At 35.3% G+C, this 26,903-nt stretch overlaps 3 protein-coding genes across 4 annotated transcripts; 2 read left to right on the top strand and 1 right to left on the bottom strand.

Annotated features, from left to right (window-relative positions):
- Nucleotides 1-3,088: 3,088 nt before the first annotated feature.
- LOC132035310 (protein NRT1/ PTR FAMILY 4.5-like) lies at nucleotides 3,089-5,471 on the top strand. Of its 2 annotated transcripts, XM_059425581.1 has the most exons (5): nucleotides 3,089-3,207; nucleotides 3,311-3,389; nucleotides 3,498-3,715; nucleotides 3,819-4,390; nucleotides 4,479-5,471. In XM_059425581.1, the coding sequence occupies exons 1-5, from the start codon at nucleotides 3,205-3,207 to the stop codon at nucleotides 5,338-5,340; spliced, it is 1,734 nt and encodes a 577-aa protein (XP_059281564.1). In that variant the 5' UTR covers nucleotides 3,089-3,204; the 3' UTR covers nucleotides 5,341-5,471. The 2 variants fall into 2 exon arrangements, with proteins under 2 accessions (XP_059281564.1, XP_059281563.1); XM_059425580.1 differs by having other exon boundaries at nucleotides 3,089-3,389.
- A 983-nt stretch (nucleotides 5,472-6,454) lies between these two features.
- On the top strand, nucleotides 6,455-9,279 carry LOC132033321 (protein NRT1/ PTR FAMILY 4.5-like). The gene is made up of 5 exons (XM_059423270.1): nucleotides 6,455-6,733; nucleotides 6,853-6,931; nucleotides 7,230-7,447; nucleotides 7,556-8,127; nucleotides 8,208-9,279. The coding sequence occupies exons 1-5, from the start codon at nucleotides 6,731-6,733 to the stop codon at nucleotides 9,082-9,084; spliced, it is 1,749 nt and encodes a 582-aa protein (XP_059279253.1). The 5' UTR covers nucleotides 6,455-6,730; the 3' UTR covers nucleotides 9,085-9,279.
- A 467-nt stretch (nucleotides 9,280-9,746) lies between these two features.
- Nucleotides 9,747-19,399, bottom strand: LOC132034790 (uncharacterized). The gene is made up of 11 exons (XM_059425150.1): nucleotides 18,447-19,399; nucleotides 16,883-16,951; nucleotides 16,725-16,796; nucleotides 16,558-16,644; nucleotides 16,405-16,472; nucleotides 15,862-15,979; nucleotides 15,365-15,415; nucleotides 15,008-15,094; nucleotides 12,311-12,514; nucleotides 11,500-11,826; nucleotides 9,747-10,666 (listed from the first exon to the last, which is right to left on the bottom strand). Exons 1-11 carry the CDS (start codon nucleotides 19,086-19,088, stop codon nucleotides 9,917-9,919), a joined length of 2,475 nt encoding a protein of 824 aa, XP_059281133.1. The 5' UTR covers nucleotides 19,089-19,399; the 3' UTR covers nucleotides 9,747-9,916.
- Nucleotides 19,400-26,903: the final 7,504 nt, after the last annotated feature.

Below are 26,903 nucleotides of genomic sequence, written 5' to 3'. Positions count from 1 at the left end.
AAAGCCAAAGCCGGCAATACACTGTTAACTATCACCAAATTTCTCTCTCTTTTTCCTTCTTCTTCTTTTTTTTTTTTTTTTTTTTAATTTTATATCTTTTTGATTTTTGACATTCTTGGGCTCATTTCTTATACTGATGTTTTCCAGAATTGACCCATGAAATTGTTTTGAGAGATTATTAGTATGAGAGCTAACTACTGCCTAAATGGCTCATGAACATTAAGTCAATAAATTTTGGTAGTTAAACTCGAAAGCAATCATTAGATGCAATGTTCTTGATTTCAATAATATGGGTCAAAAGAAAGCAAAACCTTGGCAAGTATTGTGAAATAATATCTGAGCAAGTTAAACGAGTAAATAAGCTTCTTCTTTTTTTTTTTTTTTTTTTAGAGAAAAGACCCTTCCTTTGATTATTTTTGGCCGGCTCAGCAGACAAGTAGTCGTATTCGACACCTCTCCACATGTTGTAATGCTTCATTACAGTAAATCAAATTTTCTGTGTTAAAAATCATCATATAAGAGTTATTCTAGAATATATGTTGCCATCTACATAGCTCTAGCATAATAATGTTAGTATTTGTCCTAAAGTGAGTGTCAAAATGCTAAGTTGCAATTCAGCATCAGAGCTTAGTTGACCTCCTAATGATTTGCTAACACTGACTGAAGTTCCTTTTTATATTAACAATGTGTAGGAAAAGCATGCTTAAGGTTTTAACAAGTTTATTTTGATAAGTTTCAACTGCTATGTTACTTTAAGCGGCTTAGAGAATGAAAGAAATGGCGGAATCTTTTTTATTTTATTGGATGCACTGTTAACTGATACTTATTGTCCCTTTGCTCGGGTTAAGATACCATTTACCAAATGAGAACTATAAAGTGTAAATTCCATAAAACATCACTATTTTGGAACTAAAATATTACAACCATCTGTTTAATTAACTCCATGTTGGCAGATGAAAAGAAAAATTATACTAGTAATTGGAATGTACTGCCTAGTTTTCACGAATGAGTATTGTTCTTTGTGATTAAGGTCTTTGTTTTTTAGTAGTCCCAGACAAACATAAGCTGGGAGGGCATAATAATTAAACCTAATTTTCAGCAGACTAAATTTTTCAACTAATTTAGGCATTAAATCATTTTTAGGAGCCAGGATTTAAAGTTTATGAGTTCTGAACTTGTCACCGAACAATAGCTCGTTTTAGTTGTTGGTTTTGCACTTAACTATTTTATACATATTTGATGAATTTCTTGATACAAATATAGGATCTAAGCAAAAAGTATTGGGTTTGTTCGAACCCGTACCTAATATTGTAGCTCCATCCCATAAGGAACAAAAAGAACCTTCTCCACTCTTTAAGTTTACAAATATGAAAATGCAATTTGATTCCTTTTATCTTTTCTTGTCCCTATTAGAAAGATTATATCTATTCATTTTACTATACTAATTTTCGGACACGTGCGTTGCACGTGTATTCCATGCCAATTAGTACAAATTTTTTAATATAGTTGAAATAACATTATAACAAGTGCGCGATGAGTTGCACACATTTTGAAAGGGAAGACGTGTTTTCTGCGAGCATACAACACCAAATCAGACAAAATAAATTCAAATCTTAGATCAAGTCAAAATATTTGTGATCATTACGTTTCTTTATAACGAAATCTTAAAATTTGACGGCATAGATTTTAAAAGTTTTACCAACGGATCATTCATTTTCTTTCAAGGCTTGATTGTATTAGTTGTAGGTATAAATAACATAATTTTAAATTGAATTAGTCATACAATGGAAATAAATGAGGAAACTCTAAAATTGACAATATATATATTGTGCCATCAACGTAAAATCTCTTTGATGAACTATAGAGCAATGGATTATTAAATATGGTTAACCGTACCAGTTAGTATTTTGAGTTATTAAAAAGGATACTTTTCATAACTATCTTGATAAATTGTCGATCGAGATTCAAATAGAATACCTAAAAATTAAGCATCTCATTCCTATCAATTAGAATCATCAAATGCCCTAAAATTATGGGTTTTATTCTCAACTTCATCTTCTCTACTAAGTCGGTCCACAAATATTTTGGTCCATTTTTTTTTATCCTTCGCTCCCTTTAATTTGTTGATTCCATCTAAAAAAAATTTCCTATCGTTATCGTATTCGTCTTAATTTATAAACATAGTGAAACATATACTAATTCTAATTCAGTACAAGAAGTTATATAGTGTATATAATATTTTTATCATACATCAACTATATTTATATATAGAATTGTTATGTACTAAGCCAACCAAACTGATTGACGCAAACTACATAAACACTAAAAGAAAGGAAAATGAATGAAGAAATCGAGCGGATGCGAGAATTTCAAAAGATAACCGGGCAAAATAAGTAAGGTAATAAAGAACAAAATATGAAGATTGAAAACGCAAACAATCAACAACAAAGAGCAAAAGAGAACGAAAATTAAGAGCAAAACGAAGGGCTAAGCAGCTTTAAAAAAGCTGGTTATATGTGCTAAATTAAAGGAAAGCGAACAAACTAACATTAAAATAGTATACCTTTGTTGCAAAAAGGGTTGAGAATACACCAAACATTATACTAAAGACAAAAACATATAATAATCTGATAATGGACCAAAGGCTAAAGCTACTGTGGCCCGTGGAATTTATAGAAGGCAAAAAGATTTGAAAAGTTTTTTAACTGATGGAAGCTTCAAAGAAGTAGAAAATAGTAATTAAAAGGAAAAGGACAAACTGATGGAAGCTAAACAAGCAGAAAATGAAAAAACAGACAACTTATATTAAATTAAGATGATCCCACCTAACCACGTTCTGTCGTTCTCTCTTGCTAACATTTATGTGTTTTTGGTGAACTGAATGAGTATCATTAAAGTACTACGGTTGTATCTCTAATTCCCCTCTTATGTAATTAAAATATTAGTAGTAATTAATTGAATACTTAATTAGATTTTGATTAACTGAATTAAAATATTATTTTTTGATTAGAAATTTATTTAGATTTTGATTTACTGTAGGGGTAAAATTGTAATTTAACTTTTAAGATAGGAGCTTCTCACTTTTAATTTACTATATAAAGGAAGTTTTATGAAGTCTAACAAACTCAAGCATTCATAGGAACCTTTCTAACTAGCAATATACATTTCATATTTTGGTGCTTGAAGGAAAACTCCAACATCAAAATGGTAAGCTCTCCTGGAGGACATGTCGAAAAGAGAAGTCTTTCATGACTTAGAATTATGCATGGAATTTATAGCTAATTAGTTTATTTGTGTTACTTATATGCAGGGAATGTGCAGAGATCTCAAGACTGAACCCAAACAACCACCTAGGCTGGGAGGAAATAGAGCAGCTTTATTTGTATATGGTAAACAATTTGTGACTAATCATGGAATAACTCACTGGACTTAATAAGCAATGAAATATGAACAACTGGCTTTCAGAGTATTAATATGGTAATCTTTTAACCATGCAGCTATAGCGGGAATCGACACCATGGCTTTCATAGCAACTGGTGTGAGCTTGGTGACTTACTTTTATGGATTTATGAACTTCAGCATAACAAAATCAGCCACAACTGTTACAAACTTCATGGGAACAGCATTCTTTCTATCATTATTTGGAGCATTCCTTTCAGACACTCACTTGTCCAGATTCAAGACTTGTGTTCTGTTTGGCTGCTTTGAAGTTGTTGTAAGTTAACTACCCCCCCCCCTCCAACTTAGCACTTGTTGCTTATCAGCTACTTTTAATCAACTAAATCAAACGGACTCTAAACGGATGCTTTCACTTGCAGGGGTATGCACTTCTAGCAGTGCAAGCACATTTCAGGCAACTAAGACCCTTTGCTTGTAAGGACATAACCTTGAGCCAAATGAATCAATGTGAGTCTGCAAATAAAGGCCAATTGGCAATCTTATACGCCGGACTTTATCTAGTTGCAATCGGGACTAGTGGAGTCAAAGCAGCTGCACCGCCTTTGGGAGCAGATCAATATGATGAGAAGGACACTAAAGAGGCTGCTAAATTATCAAGTTACTTCAATTGGCTTATGTTTTTCCTCACCACTGGTGCCTTATTTGGTGTCACATTTGTAGTTTGGATAAGTGAGAATCAAGGATGGGATTGGTCTTTTGCTGTCTGCAGTATTGTAGTTGGATTGGCAATTCTGTTCCTAACAATGGGAAAATCACTGTACAGAAACAATGTCACAAATGGAAGCCCCCTTACGCGTATTATGCAGGTGTTTGTTGTAGCACTTAGAAACAGAAATCTCCCTTTGCCAGAGAATGAACACGAGTTACACGAGATTCATGATGAGGAAGCTAGATATGATACTGAGATTCTTCGAAAAACTAACCAATTCAAGTATGTTAAGACATTTTACAATCTCCCAATTTGTATTCTAGTTGATATTTCATATAGCATAAATGATGAAGCCCCGAAATATTTGCAGGTTTTTAGACCAGGCAGCGATAATGAGGACTCACCAGGCACATGGACCATGGAGACTATGTACAGTAACACAAGTTGAAGAGACAAAAATTGTAGTCAGAATGTTCCCAATTATATTAAGTACTGTCTTCATGAACACTTGTTTGGCTCAGCTCCAAACTTTTACCATCCAACAAAGCACAACAATGGACAGAATAATCCACAAGTTTGAAGTTCCAGGGGCTTCAATTCCTGCAATTCCCCTGTTGTTTATGATTATCCTGATCCCAATATATGACCGCGTTTTCGTTCCAATAGCAAGAAAATTCACAGGGATTCCAACAGGGATCCGACAGCTGCAGCGTATAGGTGTTGGCCTAGTACTTTCAGCTTTGTCAATGGCAGTAGCTGCAATTGTAGAAAAACACCGGAAATCAGTTGCCATTAAGCACAACATGGTTGAATCCGCCACACCATTGCCAATGAGTGTCTTCTGGCTAGGCTACCAATATGCGATCTTTGGTTTAGCTGATATGTTCACATTTGTCGGATTAATGGATTTTTTCTATTCAGAGAGCTCATCAAGCATGAAAGCACTAAGTACCGCGATTTCTTGGTCTTCACTGGCAATTGGATACTACATTAGTTCAGTGGTGGTGAGTATTGTGAACAAGGTGAGTGGCGGCTGGTTGGCTAACAACAACTTGAACAAAGACAAGCTTGATTATTTTTATTGGCTGTTAGCAGGATTGAGTGTGCTTAATTTTGGATTTTATTTACTTTGTGCTTCTTGGTATAAATACAAGAATGTGGATGTGAATCCAGAAGATGATGTCCCGAGTAATAAGGAGGCCAAGGGGAAGATTGAGATGAGTATAGTTTAGGAATTCTACAAAATAATGTTGTTTGATCTAGTGTTCATAGTATGTGCCTGAGAGGTTTGAATGTACTATATTATGTCATTTATCAAGGGTTCAATAAAACTAAAGTAATCTTTGGCATCTACCAACACATAAACTCGCAAGAGCAAGAGTCTAGAGCCGAATATAATATGGGTTCGACAAGAATTTACTACTTAAGACACAAAGCTTAGATACATATGTGAAAATTCATTGAGGTGACGGTAAATATTAAATTTTGAATCCACAATCTCAAAAGTGTAATGAGTTCAATAGTAAGAACATTACGATTGAACCATAAAATCTAAATCTTGAATTGACCTCTCGTTTGATCATACCCTTCTTCAAAGACCAAAAGACTCGGAAGGAAAAAAGAAAACAAAGAAATGAACGGAATTGCTAACCAAGAATCAATTGAGAAGTCATAAATGGCTTATGAAACTCCACAATAAGCAATATGACATTGTATTAGTGGCATAACATGAAATTGATAGAAAAACACAAAACTGCATATGTACCGGAGCTAGGGGCACAAGGGTACATCTAAACGCCCTTCGCTGCAAAATTACACTATATATAGGGTCAAAATATGTATATTAACTGGTCAAATCTTCAAAAGGTTAGGATACCATCTAGGGACAATCATTATTTGACTCATAACTAAAGGACAATTATATTAAAGTCCTTTCTTAATGGTTTCTGAGGTTGTTAATGTCCTTTATAATATCAAAATTACGCCGCAAGCACACTTTGGGCCCTAAGACAAGGATGATGGGAGGAAAATAAGTCACATCATTGTCCACTAATTGCGACAATAATGTAGTTACAAAATCATTACTATTACATTCAATAAACTTTCTGAGTACTTCTACTATAGTATTTCAGCTTCATTTACGATCAAATCAAATTAATTAAAGCTTATGAATGATCACCCAACATGGGTTCAGTCGTGGCATTCATATTAGAAAACGGTTTAATTTTTTCCCCTTTTTCTGGTTTTGCTTTTGCCTTGTTTTTTCCCTCTTTATTCACTTTTACTTTTTTGTGTGTGGGGATTTGATTTTAAAAGATTTGGTATTATAAAAAATAAAAATAGAAATGCTTCGTGAGAGCTACATTACAATGATTTTGCAAGGGGAAATAGTCCCCATCTAGTACCTTAGAATATTAGTATCTAGTACAAACGTTGCTTAGAGTGATGGCATCACAAAAATTAAAGCACAAATAATTAATATGATCTCCGTACATGTGTAGGTCAATTTGTCAAGTGATAAAGCTGGAGGATACAACGTTAAAATTATGAAAGATATGAAGAACTTTTATTAAGTATTTGCCACCTTTAAGTTTTGCTTGCAAAAGAGAAGCTACAATTGAAATGGTAAGTTGCCTTTGTTATTGTGAGTTTCCGTTAGCATACGAATAGAAGAATTACCTTTTTTCCTCTGAACCTAAAAGTTACATGTTTGGCTAAATAGTTTCATTTGTTACTTGTTGCAGGAAATTTGCAGAAATGTCGAGACTGAAGCAGAGCAACTTCCAAACAAGGGGGGAACTAGAGCAGCTCTTTTTGTCTATGGTAAGCATCTTCAAGTATCTAATTGTTGAATTCCTTTGAGATGGTGCGGAATTCAATTGAAGCCCCTTAGTCGGAAAATAATACCGTGCATATATGTAATGGTGAATTGTAAGGGGTTATATTGTCAAAATTCTCTTGACACGAGAGAAACTTCTATTCTAAGGTGGCTCAAATTTTGCGCTTGAATCCCACTTGTGGCACCCTAAAAAAAAAAATTCTGAATTCTCTCGTTAGAATTTCTGGCTCCGCTACTGAACTTGACTTTGGAGTTTTGATATTCTGATATCTGATCATGCAGCTGTGGCGGGGATCGATACCATGGCTTTTATTTCAAATGGTGTGAGCCTGGTTACTTACTTCTATGGGTACATGAACTTGAGCTTAACAAAATCTGCCACTACTGTCACAAACTTCATGGGAACTGCATTTTTACTCTCATTATTTGGAGCATTTCTCTCAGATACTTACTTCTCCAGATTCAAGACTTGTGTCTTGTTTAGCATCATTCAAGTTTTGGTACTTCTTATTGCTTCATCTTTAGCTAAGCAAGAAAACAAAAAAAACAGATATTTCACATGTTTATGCAGAATCAAGAATTGACTTTGATCATTCTTTCTTTCTTAGGGATATGCACTTCTAGCAGTTCAAGCACATTTCAGCCAACTGAGACCATTTCCCTGCAAGGATGTGCCTTTAAGCCAAAACAATCAGTGTCAATCTGCAGATAGAGGCCAATTGGCAATCTTATATGGAGGTGTTTATCTGATAGCACTTGGAAACAGTGGAGTCAAAGCAGCTTTGCCATCTTTAGGTGCTGATCAATTTGATGAAAAAGATCCCAAAGAGGCTGCTAAGTTATCAAGTTACTTCAACTGGCTATTGTTCTTCATCACCATTGGAGCCATGCTTGGTGTTACATCTTTAGTCTGGATAAGCGACAACCAAGGATGGGATTGGTCATTTGGTGTCTGCTCTGTAGCAGTTGGTTTGGCAATCCTGCTCTTGACCGTGGGAAAACGGTTCTATAGAAACAATGTTCCTAAAGGAAGCCCTCTAATGCGCATTTCACAGGTTTTTGTTGCAGCTTTTAGAAACAGAAATCTCCCACCACCACAGCACAAAGACGATTTACATCAGATCAAGGGTAGAGAACCTGAAAATGGAACTGAGATTCTTCAAAGGACTGATCAATTCAAGTATTTAATAAGAACTTTCTTAGTTTCAGTTTCTTGTTGATATATTGCTTCACTTAACCAAATTCCCACTAAATGTACAGATTTTTGGACCGGGCAGCAATAATGAGGATTAATCAGGAGGCATCCACATCAAGTGTACATGGACCATGGAGCCTTTGTTCTGTCTCACAAGTTGAAGAAACAAAAATTGTAGTCAGAATGCTCCCAATTATACTGAGCACCGTCTTCATGAACACCTGTATGGCTCAACTACAGACCTTCACCATCCAACAAAGCATAACAATGAACAGAAAAATCCAAAACTTTGAAATCCCAGCGCCTTCCATACCTGTAATTCCTCAACTATTTCAAATCTTCCTGATCCCAGTCTACGATCGTATCTTTGTCCCAATAGCAAGAAAATTCACGGGGATCCCTTCAGGGATTCGACAATTGCAACGTATAGGTTTTGGACTAGTACTTTCAGCAGTTTCTATGGCAGTAGCTGCAGTTGTTGAAAGTCACAGGAAATCAGTTGCCATTAACCATAACATGGTTGATTCCGCTGGTCCATTACCTATAAGTGCGTTCTGGCTTGGATACCAATTTGTAATATTTGCAATGGCTGAAATATTCACATTGGTGGGGTTGTTGGATTTCTTTTATGCAGAGAGCACATCGGGCATGAAATCACTGAGTATGGCCGTTTCTTGGTCCTCACTGGCATTTGGGTACTTCACAAGCTCAGTAGTGGTGAGTGTAATTAACAAGGCGAGTGGTGGCTGGTTAGCTAATAACAACTTGAACAGAGACAAGCTTGACTACTTCTATTGGTTGCTAGCAGGAGTCAGTGTGCTGAACTTTGGCTTCTATTTGCTGTGTGCTTCTTCGTATAAGTATAAGAAGCCAGAACTGAACCAAGAAGATGCTATCTCTGATAAGAAGGCCAAAGGAAAAATGGAAACATGTGTTCTCTAGGAAATATGCATCCTCATGATGTTTGACCAAAATTATGTTATATAATAATATTGTGCTTGTGACCATATTACACAGAGTCCATGTAATCCTGCATCGTGTTTTTAGTTGATCGAATATTCAAAGGTGCAAGTATCAGTATCCAATGTACCTAAACCAAATCAAGGAGAAGAAGTCCTGGGCATGAAAGTGTATGGACTTGATTTTGATATTCTATCCAAGTACCCTGTTACGACGGAATGTCATACATTGCATGATTCTATGTCTTCATTGCTAAACTTCTCCTTGCTATATTTCGTTTTGAATGTCTGATAATTTAGAATGAAGGCTACTGCATTTCCATTGGTACCAAACGAACATGGTCTAACACTGCATTTATTCTTCTTTTGTCTCACCCTCTTTTTGAATACCAGAGCTTGGACAAAGTAGCTAAGATAAACTTTAAACAATCAACTGGTCGTATGAAAACATGGACTGCGACAAAGTGGATTGAGTCGACAATCCCACAGACACAAGCAAACGTGTTAGAAACCAAAGGTCCTTGGCCAATTAACATCCTGGAACCACGTACTTTATAATCTGGGGTTTTCTACTGACAGAATTCAAGGTCACACATAAGTGAGCAGCATCTCATCCTCAATCTCGACAAATGTCACTTTTACGGATTCACAAAACAGGTAATCTTTTATAGTTCCTTTCCAACGACTTTCAATATACAAATGATATGATGTACAAATCAGGCACCATTTTCAATTTGCACAGTAAGGAAGATAAGAATCTACATTACAGCAAGCCAGACTGGTTATAAATAAATAAATAAACAACCTGTTATTCCCTACCATCTAACATCCAATGTTAAAGGCTCTGGTGGGACAAGAAAAGAAGAAATTTTGGTAAAGGACAAATTTGACATCAAATTACTCCATGATGATGAATCAACTTCAATAAAAGGTCTGACCTTCTTAATCAAACGCGGCTTCAAGATCTCTGCCTCAAACCTTGCAGTTACTTCAAACCATGAACGCTCAACAACTGGCCTTGTTCTCCACTCCCCTAAAGTAGTCCAATATGTGTCGTTGTTCTGAATACCTCTTTCCAACTCCAACTGGAAGCGAAAAAGAGTCAAGTCTTTAACTTTCACTTTTATAAGATTGAAATTTGCAATTTGACTGGCTTTGCCACCTAGAAAACTCCTTAGCACTTTTTCCAGTAATACTATCTTCTGGCTTAGAAAATCATTGTACAAGCTCCGTTTTCTGTATATATGCCTTGTATAACATTTTTCAGATAGCAACTTGATAGATCTTCTGGACACAAACGTAGTTTCAATTCTTAAATCAGGGTTTCTGGTTATGTAGGCAAGTACTGAAGTAGGTCCCCTTGCATGTACAGGAAGCAACGGTATGCAACACGATTGCGACATATATCCAAATTGACCGCTCCCTGACTTGGTCAAAATGCTTCCATTTACCAATTTCAGTAAATCAGAGATGTTGAACATTGATATTTCGTCAGCACCTTTAACTTCTACACTGATGCCCTCACCAACAAGGATCTTTTTCAACCCCGTATAGGAAGAGTTCAGCTGTTAAAAAGGTAAGTAACATTATGTTGTTAGCCCACCTGAAAACATAATGATTAGTAAAATCTCACTTTCAATGCTCGAATAGAACACATAAGGCATCAACTCATGACGAATCACATTGAGGCAACTAGTTGCGAACTAGCAAGAAGAGATGAAAGCACAAATTATATCCATTTCAAGAGTAATCTAAATGATTAAAGAAAAATGTCAAACATCAACATCCAAACAGGCTATGTCAACCACGTCCGGCCACAGATAAAGAATTTCTCCGTGATACAACATGATAATATTCATATCCTCGAATCTATGAAACACGAATAAACATAATAGCTAGAAGATCATCGATGGAGAACACACGCTAGTGTGACATTTTATCCCTACTACACATTCAATACGTTGAACTAATATATACCACATGCATTCACAAATTAGATGCTATCTCCCTGTGAAAGAATAAAGTTCTAGTAAAACTGCATCTAAAGAAGTTCCACGCGTATGCAGCAGCTCTATTTTGGACTAACCCTAGATCAGCCTATAACAACTTTGCTGCTAAAATTGCAGCTTCCTAAGAGGAACCTGATAAGTCAACTGAAACATCAAGTGGGTTAGCACTTCATAAATATGCTGCACCTAAGAACTTCTGAAGTTTTGACCGGTAATGCCTTGATACACAAAGACTCTTATGGTAGATTTGACTTAACATTAGTTAAGAAGCAAAGGCCATCTACATAATTTACTGCTACAAATAATTTAATGCAACAAAGTACAAACAAAAGCAAAATCAAAGAAACTGAGAAAGAAATTATTAAAAAATTAAAGAAAGATAGCCATACAGGTAAGGTCAGTGAGAGGTAATCATCTCCAGTAGCGTACAATTCGAATGGCCCTTGGATTTTTAGGACATCAAGAGTAGCCTTTGAACCAATCTCTTTAACCAAAGACTCGAAGTCAGACTCAGACTCATTCTTGTTAGGAAAATGAAAGCTTTTCCAGTGAGATACTTCATCTGACATCATGAATACGAATTCCGTCTTCCCAATTCGGACGCGAAACTCATACTTCCTTAAAGTCCCAAACTTCGATTTCTTTACATCCAATTTGGAAACTCTTAAGTCCTGCAAATCCCATTTCTCTCGTTCAGCAATCCCCTTTAACACATCCTGAATAACATATACAAATAAAACCATCAAAACCATTAGAGAATCAGAAAAATAATACTCCCTCCATTTCAATTTATTTGCCTTACTTTCCTTTTTAGTCCGTGTCAAAACGAACACGTCTCTTTTCATTTTTGGCAACTCTTTAATTCCAACTTTCCACACAACATATTTAAAATCACAAGATTAAACAGCGATTTGATACATTCTAATATCTTTAGTTTAAGAAACAGGAGTCAAAAGCCTTCTTTACTTTCTTAAACTTTGTGCCAAGTCAAAATCAGACAAACAAATTGAAATGCACTGAGTGGTAATAAGGCAAAACCCACTTGAGAATCAGACCAAATAACAGTAATGAGGCAAAAACCATTAGAGAATCAGAACAAATAACAATAATTAGACAAAACCCAGAACAAATAACAGTAATTAGGCAAAACCCATACGAGAATAAGATCAAATAACAATAATTAAGCAAAACCCACAAAACCTGGAGAAATGAAGGAGGATTAGGTGACAATTGTGGATATTCCACGTAGCTGATTCTTGGATAAAGATAGTGAGAAATATTGAAAGGTAAGGAGGATGACGTGGCAATTGAAATTAGAGATGGGGATATAGAGAGAAGAACAAAGAGTATGAGAAAAGTAGAAGAAGAAAAGAAAGGGGTATGGATCATCATTGATCTTTGATTTTATTTGCACTGCAATGGTGATGGGATTATTAACAGGTTATTCTTTGCTTTGATTTCTGCAGAGACAGCAATCAGATCTGTTGCAGAGGGGCAACTAAAATGACTATTTGGGACACTGCATTAAGAGATTGTACGGAGGAAAGCCTTGACGTTACTGGTAAAGTTGCTGCGGTACGTGATCGGAGGTCACGGTTCGAAATGTGAAAAAATAGCCTCTTACGAAATGTAAAGAGCGAAAGGCTGCAGACAATAACCCTTGTGGTCTCAACCCTTCCTCTCCCGCGCATATTTGGAGCTACCATTCCTGAAAGCCGCCATTAAGAGATTGTACAACATGAATTATAAGTCGTGCCAAGTAAGTATCTCGGGTTGGCAATATGGAGCCCGTTTGGATTAGCTGGAAAAAAAAAGTGACTTTTAAGCATAAGTGCTTAAAGTATTTTTTAAGTGCTAAAAGTTATTTTATAAATAAGCAGTTACGTGTTTGGATAAAAGTGTTTAAAAGGTTTTTAGAAGTAAGGGTAATATTAGAATTAACAGAAAATATAAGGGATAAAAGAGTAAAGTTGTTGGTCAAATCAAAATGGCTTTTAAGCCAAAAAAAATAAGTTGGGGTTGAACAACTTCTTATTTTTGGCTTATTTTAAACACTTTTTAACTTAATTTAAGTTGTTTTTTATTTTACCAAATGCCCAAATAAGTTAAAAATGACTTATAAGCTGATTTGACGCCAATCCAAACGGGGCTCATGATCTTTTACTAATGTTGCTTCATTTAAGTTCTTAATAATAAGCCAAAAGAATATTTGGCACTAAAAATCATCCATATTTTATAGTTCCAACGTATAAATTTCTGACAAGACCGAAAACTATTGACAAATTTTGGACCCAATGTAAACGTACTTAACCCCGACTAGTAATTAGTATTGCTTATATAGATATTTTTCTTTTATTGTGTCTTATTTTTCATTAGGTTACACGTTCTACTAAATGCCAATCATTTTTAATCTTATACGACTCCACACCAATTTCTGGTGCGCGTTCGGTTCTTCAGTTGGATTTTTTTAAATTTCGGTTCGATTTTCGGTTTTTTGAAAGTGGGAACCGAACACCCGGTTCAGTTTTTTTCAAGTTCGGTTCAATTTTTCTAATTCTGTTTTTTCAATAGGGGCCTAGTTAATGGGCTATTTCTCTGCTTGTAAAATGCGCTAGTTTTTTATTAAAAATAGGTTACTTAATGTTTTTTAATTCAAAAAAAGCTATTTTAAGTTGTGTTCCAAAGTTTAATTCAAATGAGCTTCTTTCACTTCTCATTTTCATTCTTGTGTAACGTGATTTCTGCGCAGGCTTACAGTTTGTGGTTTGTAATCTTATTGCACCACGATTTAATACTACCATCTTTGAACAATTCAATAGAAAACAAATAATTTCAACTATAAAAAAAAATAAAAAATAAAAAACTAACAAAACTAACTAATGGGCTTCTTTTTATTCTACTCGGTTCCATTTCATTGTTTATGACAGATTGACAGCACTATTTTTTTTTCATTCCGCAACCTCATAGCCATATTCAAAATTGGGAAAAATGACAAAAGTTGTGTACTATATATATTCCAACTTGCAAGATGATGAAAGCAGTTGTGATCCTATTCAGTTGTACTCATATTGCAAAAGTTGGGTTAAACCGAAATACCGAAAAATTGGAATGTCATAATCGAACACCGAACTTTTAGAAGAAAAAAAAGAACTGTAACCGAACGGAAGAATCGAAAAAACAAAACCGAAGAACCGAATTAATTCGGTTCAGTCCGATTTTTTGGTTTTGCGTGTTTATGCCCACCCCTAATTTTCAGAGCTCTGCTACAGCCATCTTGTTACTTGCCAGATATTTATTCGCATATAATATTATTGGTCACAATAATTTTATAGAATTTTTCTTTCACTCGATTATAACAGTAACTACATCTCAATCCCAAAATAAATTGGGCTCAACATATAAATCACCATTCACCGTTTTTCTCATTAAAATTCATCACATGCCAACACTAAACCAAACACACAACTCTTTGATAGCGCCTCTCCATTTTAACCATCCTATTTTGATCTATATGTGACATCTTGATTTATCATATCATTTCAAAATAATTTTTTTACTTTTTTGAAAAATAAATCAACCAAAATTTTAATAAATTTTAAAAGCAAACAAATGTTTTAAACTGCTTGATTATTAGATAGATAATAATCACATAAAATGGATCACATACTTTTGATAATGTCTCAGTGTGAAGTTCAATGTGTATGAAACTTATGGAACAAAGGAGTGACTTTCTGCCGAGGGGATAGAGCAGGCTTTTCATAATAATATAGTAGTAAGAACTGAGAAGCTTTTTTCCTTCAAGATTTTCATTTTAAGCGTTTAACACTAGAAAGGATCAATTTATAGTTTCAAGATCAATAGCAAACCTTTTTCGATATATTCACCTAATAAGCATACTGCAAAAGCATTCCCAGAAAATGCAGATTTACTCACCACGATCACCACAGAAATAAATAAGCAATTAAGCATTAAACGGTTTCTTTTCTGCAGTAGCATTACACAGTTGAAAGTTGATATAATGATTGCAATTCTTAATTTTCTCAACATACACGAAAAGACGTAAGAACTCAGGAATATTACTACATCATAGTTCACTAATAGATATTGGAATAGCCAAAAAGATACAAGGGTAGTGCTACGAAGCCAAGAAAACTCATCTCAAAAGGATGGTCAATCTTGAGGCTAATTGCCTCCCAATTCAAACCAATATATTCCAAAATCTTAAAGCTGTGCAATTGTAGATTCATAACACACTGACAACACAGCAGAGAAAATTGTTACATGGAGACCATACTTCAAAATCAACTGCATTCAGCAGGAATAAAAGCAAATATTAAACATATTCAGCCTCAGAATATTGTCACAATTTACAGCTGAAACTTTGTTGGGTCGATGTAGACATGTCTCCCTAGTCTGGTTCTCCACTCCAAGGTTTAGGAGAAAAGAAAAATGTTCCAGTTCTTCAGATCATGACAACTGAGTTGCTAATTCCAATGATCAGCTTTATCTCTGAGGCTTTCCACTACATAAAATTGCAGAAACACCCAAAATAGGGCCCTTGAGAAAAATAATAACACGGCGGATTAAGATAATCCATCCTCAAAGTTGTTCAAATTATGGATCGAACAACACCAGACAGGATGGGATAAGATTTTACAGCTGATTCAATGAGCCAAAAGGCAGAAAATGATCAGTCAAAGAATAAAGAGATGAAAGAAGTCAGTTGAACACCTTCCCCTCCGAAAGGGTCAAGAAACTGCAATTACTCTCTTCTCCATTAGTGAGCCATGTAGGGTGTCCGACACTCTGGACGGAGGCCAATATCTGAATACTGACCTACCAATAATGTTTTCAATGGGAAGTGGACCCCTGAAAAAATTAGACAGTAAAGATGAGATCCAAATTTTGCATAGAGATAAATAAATAAATAAGACACGAAATGCTATAAAGGCTTAATTTTTGCTTTTTAGAGGGTTAAATAAATAAATAAATAAGACACAAAATGCTATAAAGCGTTAATTTTTGCTTTTCCAGCCATGAAGGGTTCACATGGAGAACATGATACACCAGTTCTTTCCTCTTGATTCTAATTGTTTCAGCTTCCTAGCCACAATGCACAAGCGTTCCCCTATCACTCATAAACAAGGGAATTTTTTAATTATATTTAAAGAAAGGCTTGTTTTTAGGGGAGGGGGAGGGCAGAGACTGAAGACGAGGTTGGACATTATTTCAGCTCTTTTTCAGCAGTGAATTGTTGCTTCTCTATTGAATAAATTAAATCTATCAATGCTCACCAGTTATGAGAATCAACGCTATTATTACGATTGTCCCCCATCACGAACACACAGCCTTCAGGAACAAGCTAAAAAATGACCAAGCAAAATATTAGATATTTGATGAAATTACATCATAGATATTATCACATAGAGACAGAATAAATGCATTACCACTGGTTCCATTTCATAGGCAAGGGGCTCTAAAATGAAGTCTTCATCTTGAGCAATACCATTCACAAACAGTTTACCCTCACGCACCTACATAAAGTGTTATCCTTGAATAAGACAGCAAACTTACAAAGCTACTTGTAAAACATGGTAAGAGAAGAAGAACTTACATAAACATAGTCCCCAGCTAATGCAACAACTCTTTTAATGAAGACATCTCCAGCACTACAACCAAAAATATGCTGCAACAAACAGAAAATTGCCAGCTGCTGAATGCATGTGCAGAATAAAAATCTCACACTACAAGCAGTACAGACAACTGACATACCTGAAGGATTGGCGGTGCTCTAAATATCACTATATCTGAAATTTCAGGATTCCGAAAAACATATGAAACCTGAAATGCAGTAGAGAGAGCATAATAATCAGTGAAGAGCTAGCATCACACATGCTAAAGCCTTTACAAGGTTGGTAGATAATCAGGACATAGAAAACTTTATTTGTATGGAACTGCAACATGTCAAAATTCCTCTAATGATTGTAGGAGACACATCTCTCGCGTGAAAGGAATAAAGCTATAAAGACAGAACTAATCATTAAACATAATGAGCATTCTTTCCCCAATTAGGAGGATTGGTTATTTTGCACTACAAGAACAACCCTCTCACAAAAGTTGGATGCAATACAGGCTTTATGATAAAGAAGTCAGCTCAACAATTGTATTTGTCATGAACATTAATGGGCAGTCACCATTTATGAAGTCTAAACAAATCATTGACAAAAAAATGGAGACGGAAGACATCAACTGTCTAACACAATTATTATGGTGCAAGGAAACTAAACCACACTCTTGCAAAACATCGAAAAGACCAAATAAACTAGTAGGCAATATGGCTCAGGGTTAGCCAATATATCCAATCAATTGACTATGCCGCACATATCAGTTGAAAAGTACTACTATGATCAAATAATTCTAGTAAAGACTCTGAAAACCACACCGGTAAAGACTAGATTTTCCAGGCACAAATGATCACGATAACCACCAATCACATATTCAGCCCAGCTATCTGCGAATGAAAAAAGAAATAAAACAGCAATAAACTTCTAATCGATCATACTAACCCAGGTTCACAGCAGTGATTTCAAGCACCGATGATGTAATTAAGACCAGGGGCGGATCTACGTGTAAGTGAGGGTGTTCACCCGAACACCCTCGGCAAAAAATTACAGTGTATATATAGGGTAAATTTTCTGTATTTATGTGCATATATTAACTTTTGAACACCCTCGGCAAAAAATTACAGTGTATATTTAGCTTCTTTTTTTTTTCCGAACACCCTGGATGAAAATCCTGGATCCGCCACTGATTAAGACATACCCAAAATACACATAGCACGCTAGTTAGAACATCTCTAAGGGTGTGTTTAGTATGGAGGAAATATTCCAATTTTCTCATCTCTGGATATGTTGTTTTGGGAAAATAAGTTCCTTAACAACGAGGAAAATGGCTTCCCTAATGGAAGTCGGAAAAAAGGTCCCACAAGTGGCATTCCACACCCGCAAACACATCTCATCTTCACCCCCACAAACACCCACCAACCCACCCCACGCCCCACCAACCCACCCACCCCCAACCTACCCCTACCCCTACCCCACAACCCTCACCACCCACCCACCCACCCACCAGCCCCTCGCCACCACACCCCCCAACCCGTATAGTATTTGTCTAGATTATATACCAATGCTTTTATTTAGGACAATATTTTTTGCGTAGTACCGAACACAACAAAATAGGTAAGAAATCCACTTATTTTTCTGGAAAACATTTTCCTTCATACCAAACACACCCTAAGTATTTAAGCTATATCAACAAAACTCAGAAGAAAATATACCTTTTCAGCCATTATACGATCCCCTTTATCCAAAGTAGGTGACATAGAAGCAGATGGAATTGATCTTGGTTCAGCCAAAGATGATTTAAACATTATACTAACACTCAACGCTGTAAATGCAGCTTTTGCATCATCAGAACATATATTCAACAACTTTGACACCCAACACGTCTTATTAACCACCTTCAATTCACTAACCAAAGGTTCCTTACTAACAACAACCCTTTCACTTTCACTACATTTACTACTTGGCTGATTACAAGGAAGCCACTTTGAACCTTGTAAAAAAGGAAGAAACGACGACGCTTTCAATGGTGAAATACCCATTGTAGAAGATGACTTCATCAATGAAATCAATCCAACAGCCACAGGTGAATTGGAACTTTCACAAAGAAATTCAAGAGCACGTGATGAACATATTGAACCGGATGAAAAAGACCGGACGGGTCGGGTTTTAGGTTTGACCCGGTTTCGAAAATCGGAGTAATTTGGGGGTGATTCGGGTTTTTGATGGAAGATGCGAGATCGGACGGTTGTAGTACATTCGTGAAAGAAACGACAACCTGGGACTTTTGATGAAGCCGAGGAAGCTATGTTTTGGGCTAGGTAGCCGGAATAAGTGACGGTTAATCGGATCGCCATGGTTATGAATTGTAATAAACTGAGAAAGATGTAGAGAATTGTGGGTTCGGAGATTAAAGGGGAGAGTTGTAGAAAGTTTACAAGGAGTGACGAAATGCCATTAGGGTTGATGAAATCAGTGAATTGGAGAACAAATTGGGGAATTGGAAAGTTAGGTCAACGGTAATGGAACGGGTGATTTGGGAGAATCGGGTCGGAATTAGGGTTTGAGATGATCGGAAAAGTGATCGGACGGCCGGCGACAGATCGCCGGAAAAAGAGGAGAATTGTGAGACGCCAGGAATGTGAGAAGTTTTGAGAATTTTGTGAAGGGTTTTGGGTCTAATAGTGGGCGGCTATTTGTTGTGTGGGATTTTGCCCTTGGTTGTTCAAGATAATTGCGAAAATGCCATTCCTCCTTATCCAATTATATTTGGTTTTATCCGGCGTTCAACTACCTGAATTTGGTGTTTTTTTTTTTTTTTTACACACCCTTAAAAAAAGTACTTCTTCCGGATCGAAAAAGTGTTAACTTAGCCATTTTCACACTCCTTAAGAAAATACTAAATTCTAGGTATAAATAGATAATTTGAATAAAATACCCCTAGTTAATTATTGGATTTGATCACTTAACACTTAATAAGAGTAAATTTGAAAAATAAGGCTAATTATTTCTTGTTTTGGTTAGTGGACACTCTGTTTTATCCGGAGGAGGTATTAATTGGGAAGGGTATTACCCTTATTTATGTATAAGTTATAATCTCTCTCCATTAATTATTATTTTTGTTCTATTTATGTGTCGTCTCCATTAATGATAAAATTCTATTAATAAAAAATCAGAAAGAAATAACTGTCTTGAACTTCTAAAACGCCAAATAATTTAGACAACTATTTTTAGCAACCACCAGATAATTTGAGAGAGAGGGAGTATAAGATAATGAAAATATTTGGGGAAACGATTATTTTTAGAAAATTTTGCATGTTTAAGTTCAATTTAAACGAGATATAGTTGGATTATTTTGTTGTAGATCATACTTTTAGCTGTCTTTTTTTTATTTTTTGGAAATTAAAAAAATAAAATTCAAATTGAAGTGTATCTTAATCTCGTTACTCATCACATAGACCTGTTATGATATTTTTCTTTTTTCTTTTTTTAATCACTTAATATATATTTGTTCCGATTATTTATGAGAAAATAATATGTTGGCTATATAAGCTCAATTTCGATTATTTTATTAGAACAAATATTATAATTTGACAAAAAGACGAAAGCATTTGTTCTTGTATAAAAATTAGTTACAAATCTTTCAAGTTAAAATTTTCTTTTGTATTAATGTTACACATTTCCCTTATGGGAAAATTACGTATATATACACGTATTATAAATATTTACGAAACGTAACGATAGTTTTCCTTATTTACAAAACATAACGATATATTACAAAACATGACGGATTTTCATATATTTTTCGTTTTTTTATTTTTTTCCGTAGAAAATATATATATTTTTTATAAAAAATATATTTTTTTTAAAAAAATATTTTTATTTTTTAAAAAAATAATTTTTATATATTTTTTTTTAATATTAATTTTTTTATTTTTTTTTGCTCAATGGCTTAAAAAATTACCTCATATTTCGTGTATGAAAGTTGTATGAAATGTATGTGTGAGCAAAATTTTTAATATAATTTTCATATACAAAATTTTGAGCGAAAACTTTAAGCCTTGAATATTGTATGAAAATTGTTACAATGTTGTTGTAGTTGTATTAATTTTCCGTAAACCTAATATGAAATTTATATACAAACAATGTGAATGAAATTCTAAGTCTTTGAGGAAGATATACACATTTCATACCATTCTCACGCATAAAATTTTAAGCATAATGTTTAAGCCTTGATCAAGATATACACATTTCATACGTTCTTCATACATAAAATTTGAGCGAACTTTTTAAGCCTTGAGCAAGATATACACATTTCATACACAAAAATTTGAGCGATTATTTTAAGTCTTGAATGTTGTATCAAAGTTATATACAACGTTGTTGTAGTTGTATTAATTTTACAGAAATCTAACATGAACTTTATACATGAAAATGTGAGCGAAATTTTAAGACATGAGCAAGATACAAATTTCATATTGTTTTCATACACACAATTTTGAGCGGATTTTTTAAGCCTTGAACGAGATATACACATTTCATACATTTTTCATACACTAAATTTTGAGCAAACTTTTTAAGTCTTGAGCGAGATATACACATTTCATACAACTTTCATACATAAGTTTTTGAGCAAAAAAAAAAATATTAATTTTAAAAAAAAATAAATTTAAAAAAAATATTTTTTTTAAAAATAAAAAATAATTTAAAAAAAATATATTTTTTTTTAAATATAAAGCATGTTTTGTATAGGATTTGTAATGTTATGTTTTGTAAATATAAAACTATCGTCACGTTTCGTAAATATTTCTCCTTAAGATGTATATATATGTCAAAGACCCTTTCCGTATATACTTCACATGTTGTTCTCTTGATATTGTGTAGCATACCACTTATAAAATCTTACTACATGAAAAGGGGAAAGGGCTAAATGCTCCTCTTTTAATTTAACATTTTTATTCGTTCGTTACTAAACTCAGAAAATGACAAGTACCTCTCTCCTTTTACTTTCTTTCTCTCAACTCCTCTACTTTCAAGCAAACAAACAAGTTGACAATTCAAAGAAAATTTTGGTATTGATAATTTAAAGTTCTATTTTATTTTAAAAAAATAATCATCCATTAATTCAGATCTCAATCTAAAGTTTAGTATATGAAGCAATAACAGAATGATAGAGAATTGATAATTATTATTTTTTCTCACCCATATTAAATATTATTTTTTAGGTTCGCTAAATTCGAATTCATGCCAAATATTTTGACATTGCTCCGTATAAAAAATGAATGTTGTTCGCGCCGCGAATTGGTGATTGTTATTCAAGCCATTTTAAGTTTTCAACCTTAAAATGGTAAAAATGAAAAGTCCAAAACGAGAAAGGCAACCAGGAAAATTAATACGGCATAACTCAATAATGGCAGATTGGCAAATATGCTTTAAAAAGGTGGGGAATTTCTTAATAGCAACCTTTGACTTTGATTTAGTTAGTAGCTATCATTCTGCAGGTAGTAGGTAGTTGCGGGGCGGGGTGTTTCTTGTGAGCTTCCCCTTTATATTTTAAAAATATGCGTTAACTTTGGAATATACAGATATGAAAAGACAAAATTAGCCATTTGCTACCACAACAATAACAAAAATATAGCCAGTGTAATCTCACGAGTCAGGATTGAAAAGAGTAGGATATACACAGACCTTAGGGTTAAAAGAGATTGTTTCCGATAAACTCTAGGCAAATTTGCAATATGATATTTATCACTTTGTTTTTCTAGTTTTATAAATTTTGGTGTTTATTAGTGACGTTAATTTGTGGACTTCATTTGCAAATAAAGATGTTTCAATTTATAAGAAATGAAATCTCTTACCTTCTTACAATTTGAATAGAAAAAAATAATTTTAAAATTTCTTATGTGTTTTTTCAGATTTTTTATGTGTAACAAATAAATATCTCTTGTAAAAGAATCATAAAATTTAAAAAGTTTGTAAAGAATTAAAAAATATTTCTGCCTAACAATTTTTTCGTGAAATGAGGATAACATTCGAATCTGTTCTTGTTACTTTTTTTGAAGGTATGCATTTCTATTGAAACTTTTCAAAAGTTCAATATTGACTTCAAATAATTTTTTTCTAACTTCAACTCCAAAGTGTTTGTCCAAATGGCTTTCAAGAGTATCTATTAGCATACTAACCTATTAGCATAATAGATTTTCCGCTCCAAGACTTGTTTTAATAAATGATGTAAGGGATTGGTTGACTAATTAGCACATTTTTGTCGATTTTTACTGCCAGACATTGTAAAATGGTGACTTAAATGCTGAAAGAGGCTCCAAAAAGTGGCTTTTGGATAACTTGGTTAAACGTATATAATTATCAATTTTGACGAAATACCAAAACTCTTCACAAGATAAATAAGGATTTTACACCAAAAAGATCGAATCTCAGTTAGTGTTAAACTGTTAATTGATCATTACCCTATCACACATACTTAACATATAAGATTACTAGTATAAGTTGGTTTAATATCATTTTGGTCCCTCAATTATTGCCAAATTTCAATTTTCTTGCGATATTTAATTAAGCATATTTAACTTTTATTTATTGAAATGTGCATTATTTATCCTTTTGCTAGTGAATATTTACAAATTTACCCTAATTATTAACCTATTTCATCATTTAATTACCTGTATTTTATGTTACGCTTGTAGCGTTACTCCATATTTTATGGTAATATAACAATAAAAGATAGTCCAAATAAAACATATTTCTACACATTTCAAGTAATTTGAGGTTTAAGAGCGATTTATCAGAAGGATAAATCAGAATTTCTTCAAATTCTGCAAATGCATCAACTTGTTCTTCTGCTCTTCACTTTCCAGGTCATGTTTAAGCAAGAGCACTCCAAAAATGTTCTGTTAGATTTTAGCCAGTTAGTGTAATTGTAGATAAAGATTATCAGCTAGGTGGATACAAGAATCTATCCGAGGAACAAGAACCCAATTCTACCAACACTGCACATGCCATTAGGTGATCCTCCTCCTCAATAGCTAGATCTTGTCTTGCCTTAGCAAGCTCCTAAGGAATCACATGCTCGGCCTGTAAGGCAGACATATCAATCGTCGGGAGACCCCAGCGCTCAGCAGTCAAGGCAGGTAGTTGTGTGCTCTTAGTCAACTCTAAGCTATCAATCCTCTTCCTCAACTCTACGATATCCATATTATGTTCCCTTTGGCCTTTGATCACCTCCTTGAGAACTTTTAAAACCTCATCCATTTGCTTTGCAGTGGCTAGGGGCTCCTTAGTCAACGAGGTAGGTAGTTGTGCGCTCGGAGTCGACTCTAATTTCTCAATCCTCTTCCTCAACTCTACGATTTCCACATTATGTTCCTTTTGGCCTTTGACCACCTCCTTGAGAACTTTTAAAACCTCGTCCATTTGCTTTACAGTGGCTAGCGACTCCTTAGTTAACGAGGCAGGTAGTTGTGTGCTCTGAGTCGACTCTGAGCTCTCAATCCTCTTCTTCAACTCTACAATTTCCATATTATGTTCCTTTTGGCCTTCGACCTAAAACCTCATCCATTTGCTTTACGGTGGCTAGGGGCTGCTTAGTTAACGAGTTAACCTTGGCATTGGTGACAGCTACCGAGGAACTCAATGACTGGAGCTCGGCAGAGAGATGGAGAATGAATGCCTGGCCTACCTGAAGTCTAGGTGCTGAAGCGGATGGACTTCTTTGAAGAAGTAGCGATGGTGGTAGGCGGCTGTGTCGATAAACCTGCTGAAGAAGTAAGAAAGGTGGTAGACAGCTGTGTGGATGGAGGTGGCAGTGCCTCCGAAGTAGTGGTCTCAGACTCTAGGGTGACTGGCTCTTCAGACTGGCCAGTCATATTATCGGCCTTCCTTTTCTTTTTGGCTGGGTTGTCCTCATCCTGAATTCGAAAAATATCTATCACCGTCTGGTGTAGTAAGCTCATCAAATTCCAGCAGCTTAGGGACATGAGCGTCCATCATCAATCGAGTCAAGGTGCTAGGGAATGTGTCCTTTTGTGACAACCCCCTATACACAATCTTCAGAACTATAATTTTCCCCATATCAATAGGGAAACCCTACATAAGAGAAGCCACCAATATAGCTCGTCGGATGTGTATCTGCTGATCATTGCCGCTCGGCATCAACCTGCTACAGACGAAACTCAGCCATCCTTTGGCTTCATAACTGAAGTCCTGGCGCTTAATCGGTCATTTGATAGCCTATGATGGTGACTTGCCATGAGTAAGAATAGCCGCTAACTAGGGACGTGCACCCTCACCCAACTTCACATGATCATCATACTCTTGTGTCGACATCGGTGGCACAACACGATGGCGCAATACCTAATGTTGCATTTATATCCTCCGATGTGTACCTGACCAACTTCCCTCGGATCATCACTGTCTTCGCGGATACATCACAACAAGCCACGTTTGCATAAAATTTTCGGACAAGCTCTTCATTATAGGGTGGTCGTGGAGTCTTGAAGACAGACCATTTTTTTCTGGCGAAGTTGTCAAATACCTTTCGATATTTCTTCTTGACCCCCTCGAGACTATATTGCTTCTCAATATGAATTCGCCTTGAATTTTTCAATCCATTACTATAGCGAGCAATTGCTTCATCGTCTTTCAATCGAGTCTGCCTAGCAGCCCGTTGAGCTCCCACATCCCCATAGTTGTTTTGATTATTAAGTGGTACGAGAGCATTTTGTGGCTCAGGAGCTGCCCAAGATGACTGAGAAGGGACTGCCTCCCGTTTCTCCTCTGCCTCTGATTCGGAGCCGGATTCCTCTTCAGACGAGGAACCCAATTCCGCGCTCTCTTCATTTACATCTTCCTCACCCGAAGGCTCAGATTCAACAACCTGTGTGTTATGCCTCGTAAGTAGCTTTTTCTGTTCTGTTCCTTTAAATGGAGCAGCAGCTCTATGCCTCCTAGCACATGGAGAAACTAGACCTCGATATTGTTACACCCCATATCTTAGAATTAAGGTTAGACTCGTATCATTAGAGTTTTAGTAGAAAAACTGAAGGTTTGAACGCTTTGCGAAAATGGTTGATAAGCCTATTTTGGGCAGCCAGAACTCCATGATTAGTTGGGAATTTGGGTAATTACCCTTAATGAAAGTTGTAGTACATAGAAATACCTTTCTAACGATATAAGGACCAGGCCCATCAGAGATCGGAGCAAGGATATATGATCGTCCAATATGGCTAATAGTAAGGTGCTTAAAATTCTATAGAATCGGTTAAGTTTTCGATACGTCTGCCTTCCAGTCAAATTTTTTGAAAATCCGTTGAGAATTTGAGGAAACTTAAAACATGAAAGTTGTATCCCTTTGAAATATCTTTCCAACGGTATATTATGGATCCTTAACAGAGCTATGTAAAAGAAGTTATGCCTATCTTACCGAACACTATGCAGAACAGACACAGGTCGCTTTTGAGGGTGCGTGCGAGCGCGGACAATGGCCTCGCATTGCGGGACGATAGCATAAAAACACCCTCTCTGAATGCTAACCTGGAGGGGGTCGTGCGCTGCATGTGCGTCGCGGGCCCATGGCGTATAAGGTCGGATTTCGGGTCAAAAGTCGGGATTTCGCATTTTAAGTTATATTTAAGCTTGGAGTCACGAAAAATCACCCTAGTCACGAAAAATCACCCTAAAGTTAGAGGGAACAAGTTCCAATCCTCAAGAACCCTCCAAGGTAAGTTTTATCACGATTCTAGGTTGAATACAAGTCTCTAATCTCTTTCTAACTTGAGTAAACCCTTCTAATCGATAGAGTTGTGAGTGGAACATTATTGTTTGGCGTGGAAACCCTAGAACTCGAATTCAAGAGGATTGAACGTCAAAAAGGTAATGCTTCTACACTTTAATCATTCATAATAGTGAATTGATGAGTTCTTGGGAGAATTGTAAATGGGTTTAGTAAAGAGAATTATACGAACTATATTAGGATTTTGGATTGTTGACTTGAGATTGTTATAATCATATGGGTGATGGAGAATGATGTTAATTACACCTAATTGAGATTGTAGAATCACCTAGAAGTAATAGAATGGGAATTAGGTGAAGAAATACCATTAATAGAGATTGTGGAGCCTTATGCCCACTAAGTGTTTGATAAAATGCTTAGATGACCAAAG

Source organism: Lycium ferocissimum, chromosome 10, assembly GCF_029784015.1.
Source record: "Lycium ferocissimum isolate CSIRO_LF1 chromosome 10, AGI_CSIRO_Lferr_CH_V1, whole genome shotgun sequence".
Taxonomy (NCBI): domain Eukaryota; kingdom Viridiplantae; phylum Streptophyta; class Magnoliopsida; order Solanales; family Solanaceae; genus Lycium; species Lycium ferocissimum.
This window is presented reverse-complemented; position numbering and strand designations above follow the sequence as displayed.

Bases quoted from the DNA above. Each gene is read 5' to 3' on its own strand.
- LOC132033321 (XM_059423270.1), top strand. The intron at 6,932-7,229 runs GTAAGCATCTTC...CTGATCATGCAG, and splicing joins AGCAGCTCTTTTTGTCTATG to CTGTGGCGGGGATCGATACC. The intron at 8,128-8,207 runs GTATTTAATAAG...CTAAATGTACAG, and splicing joins CAAAGGACTGATCAATTCAA to ATTTTTGGACCGGGCAGCAA.
- LOC132035310 (XM_059425580.1), top strand. From the start codon at position 3,305: ATGCAGGGAATGTGCAGAGATCTCAAGACTGAACCCAAACAACCACCT. The intron at 3,390-3,497 runs GTAAACAATTTG...TTAACCATGCAG, and splicing joins AGCAGCTTTATTTGTATATG to CTATAGCGGGAATCGACACC. The intron at 4,391-4,478 runs GTATGTTAAGAC...AAATATTTGCAG, and splicing joins CGAAAAACTAACCAATTCAA to GTTTTTAGACCAGGCAGCGA.
- LOC132034790 (XM_059425150.1), bottom strand. From the start codon at position 19,088: ATGGCGATCCGATTAACCGTCACTTATTCCGGCTACCTAGCCCAAAAC. The intron at 15,416-15,861 runs TGACCCTTTCGG...TGCTGAATGCAG, and splicing joins AGAGAGTAATTGCAGTTTCT to TTGATTTTGAAGTATGGTCT. The intron at 12,515-15,007 runs GTATGCTTATTA...CAGTGCAAATAA, and splicing joins TTTCTGGGAATGCTTTTGCA to AATCAAAGATCAATGATGAT.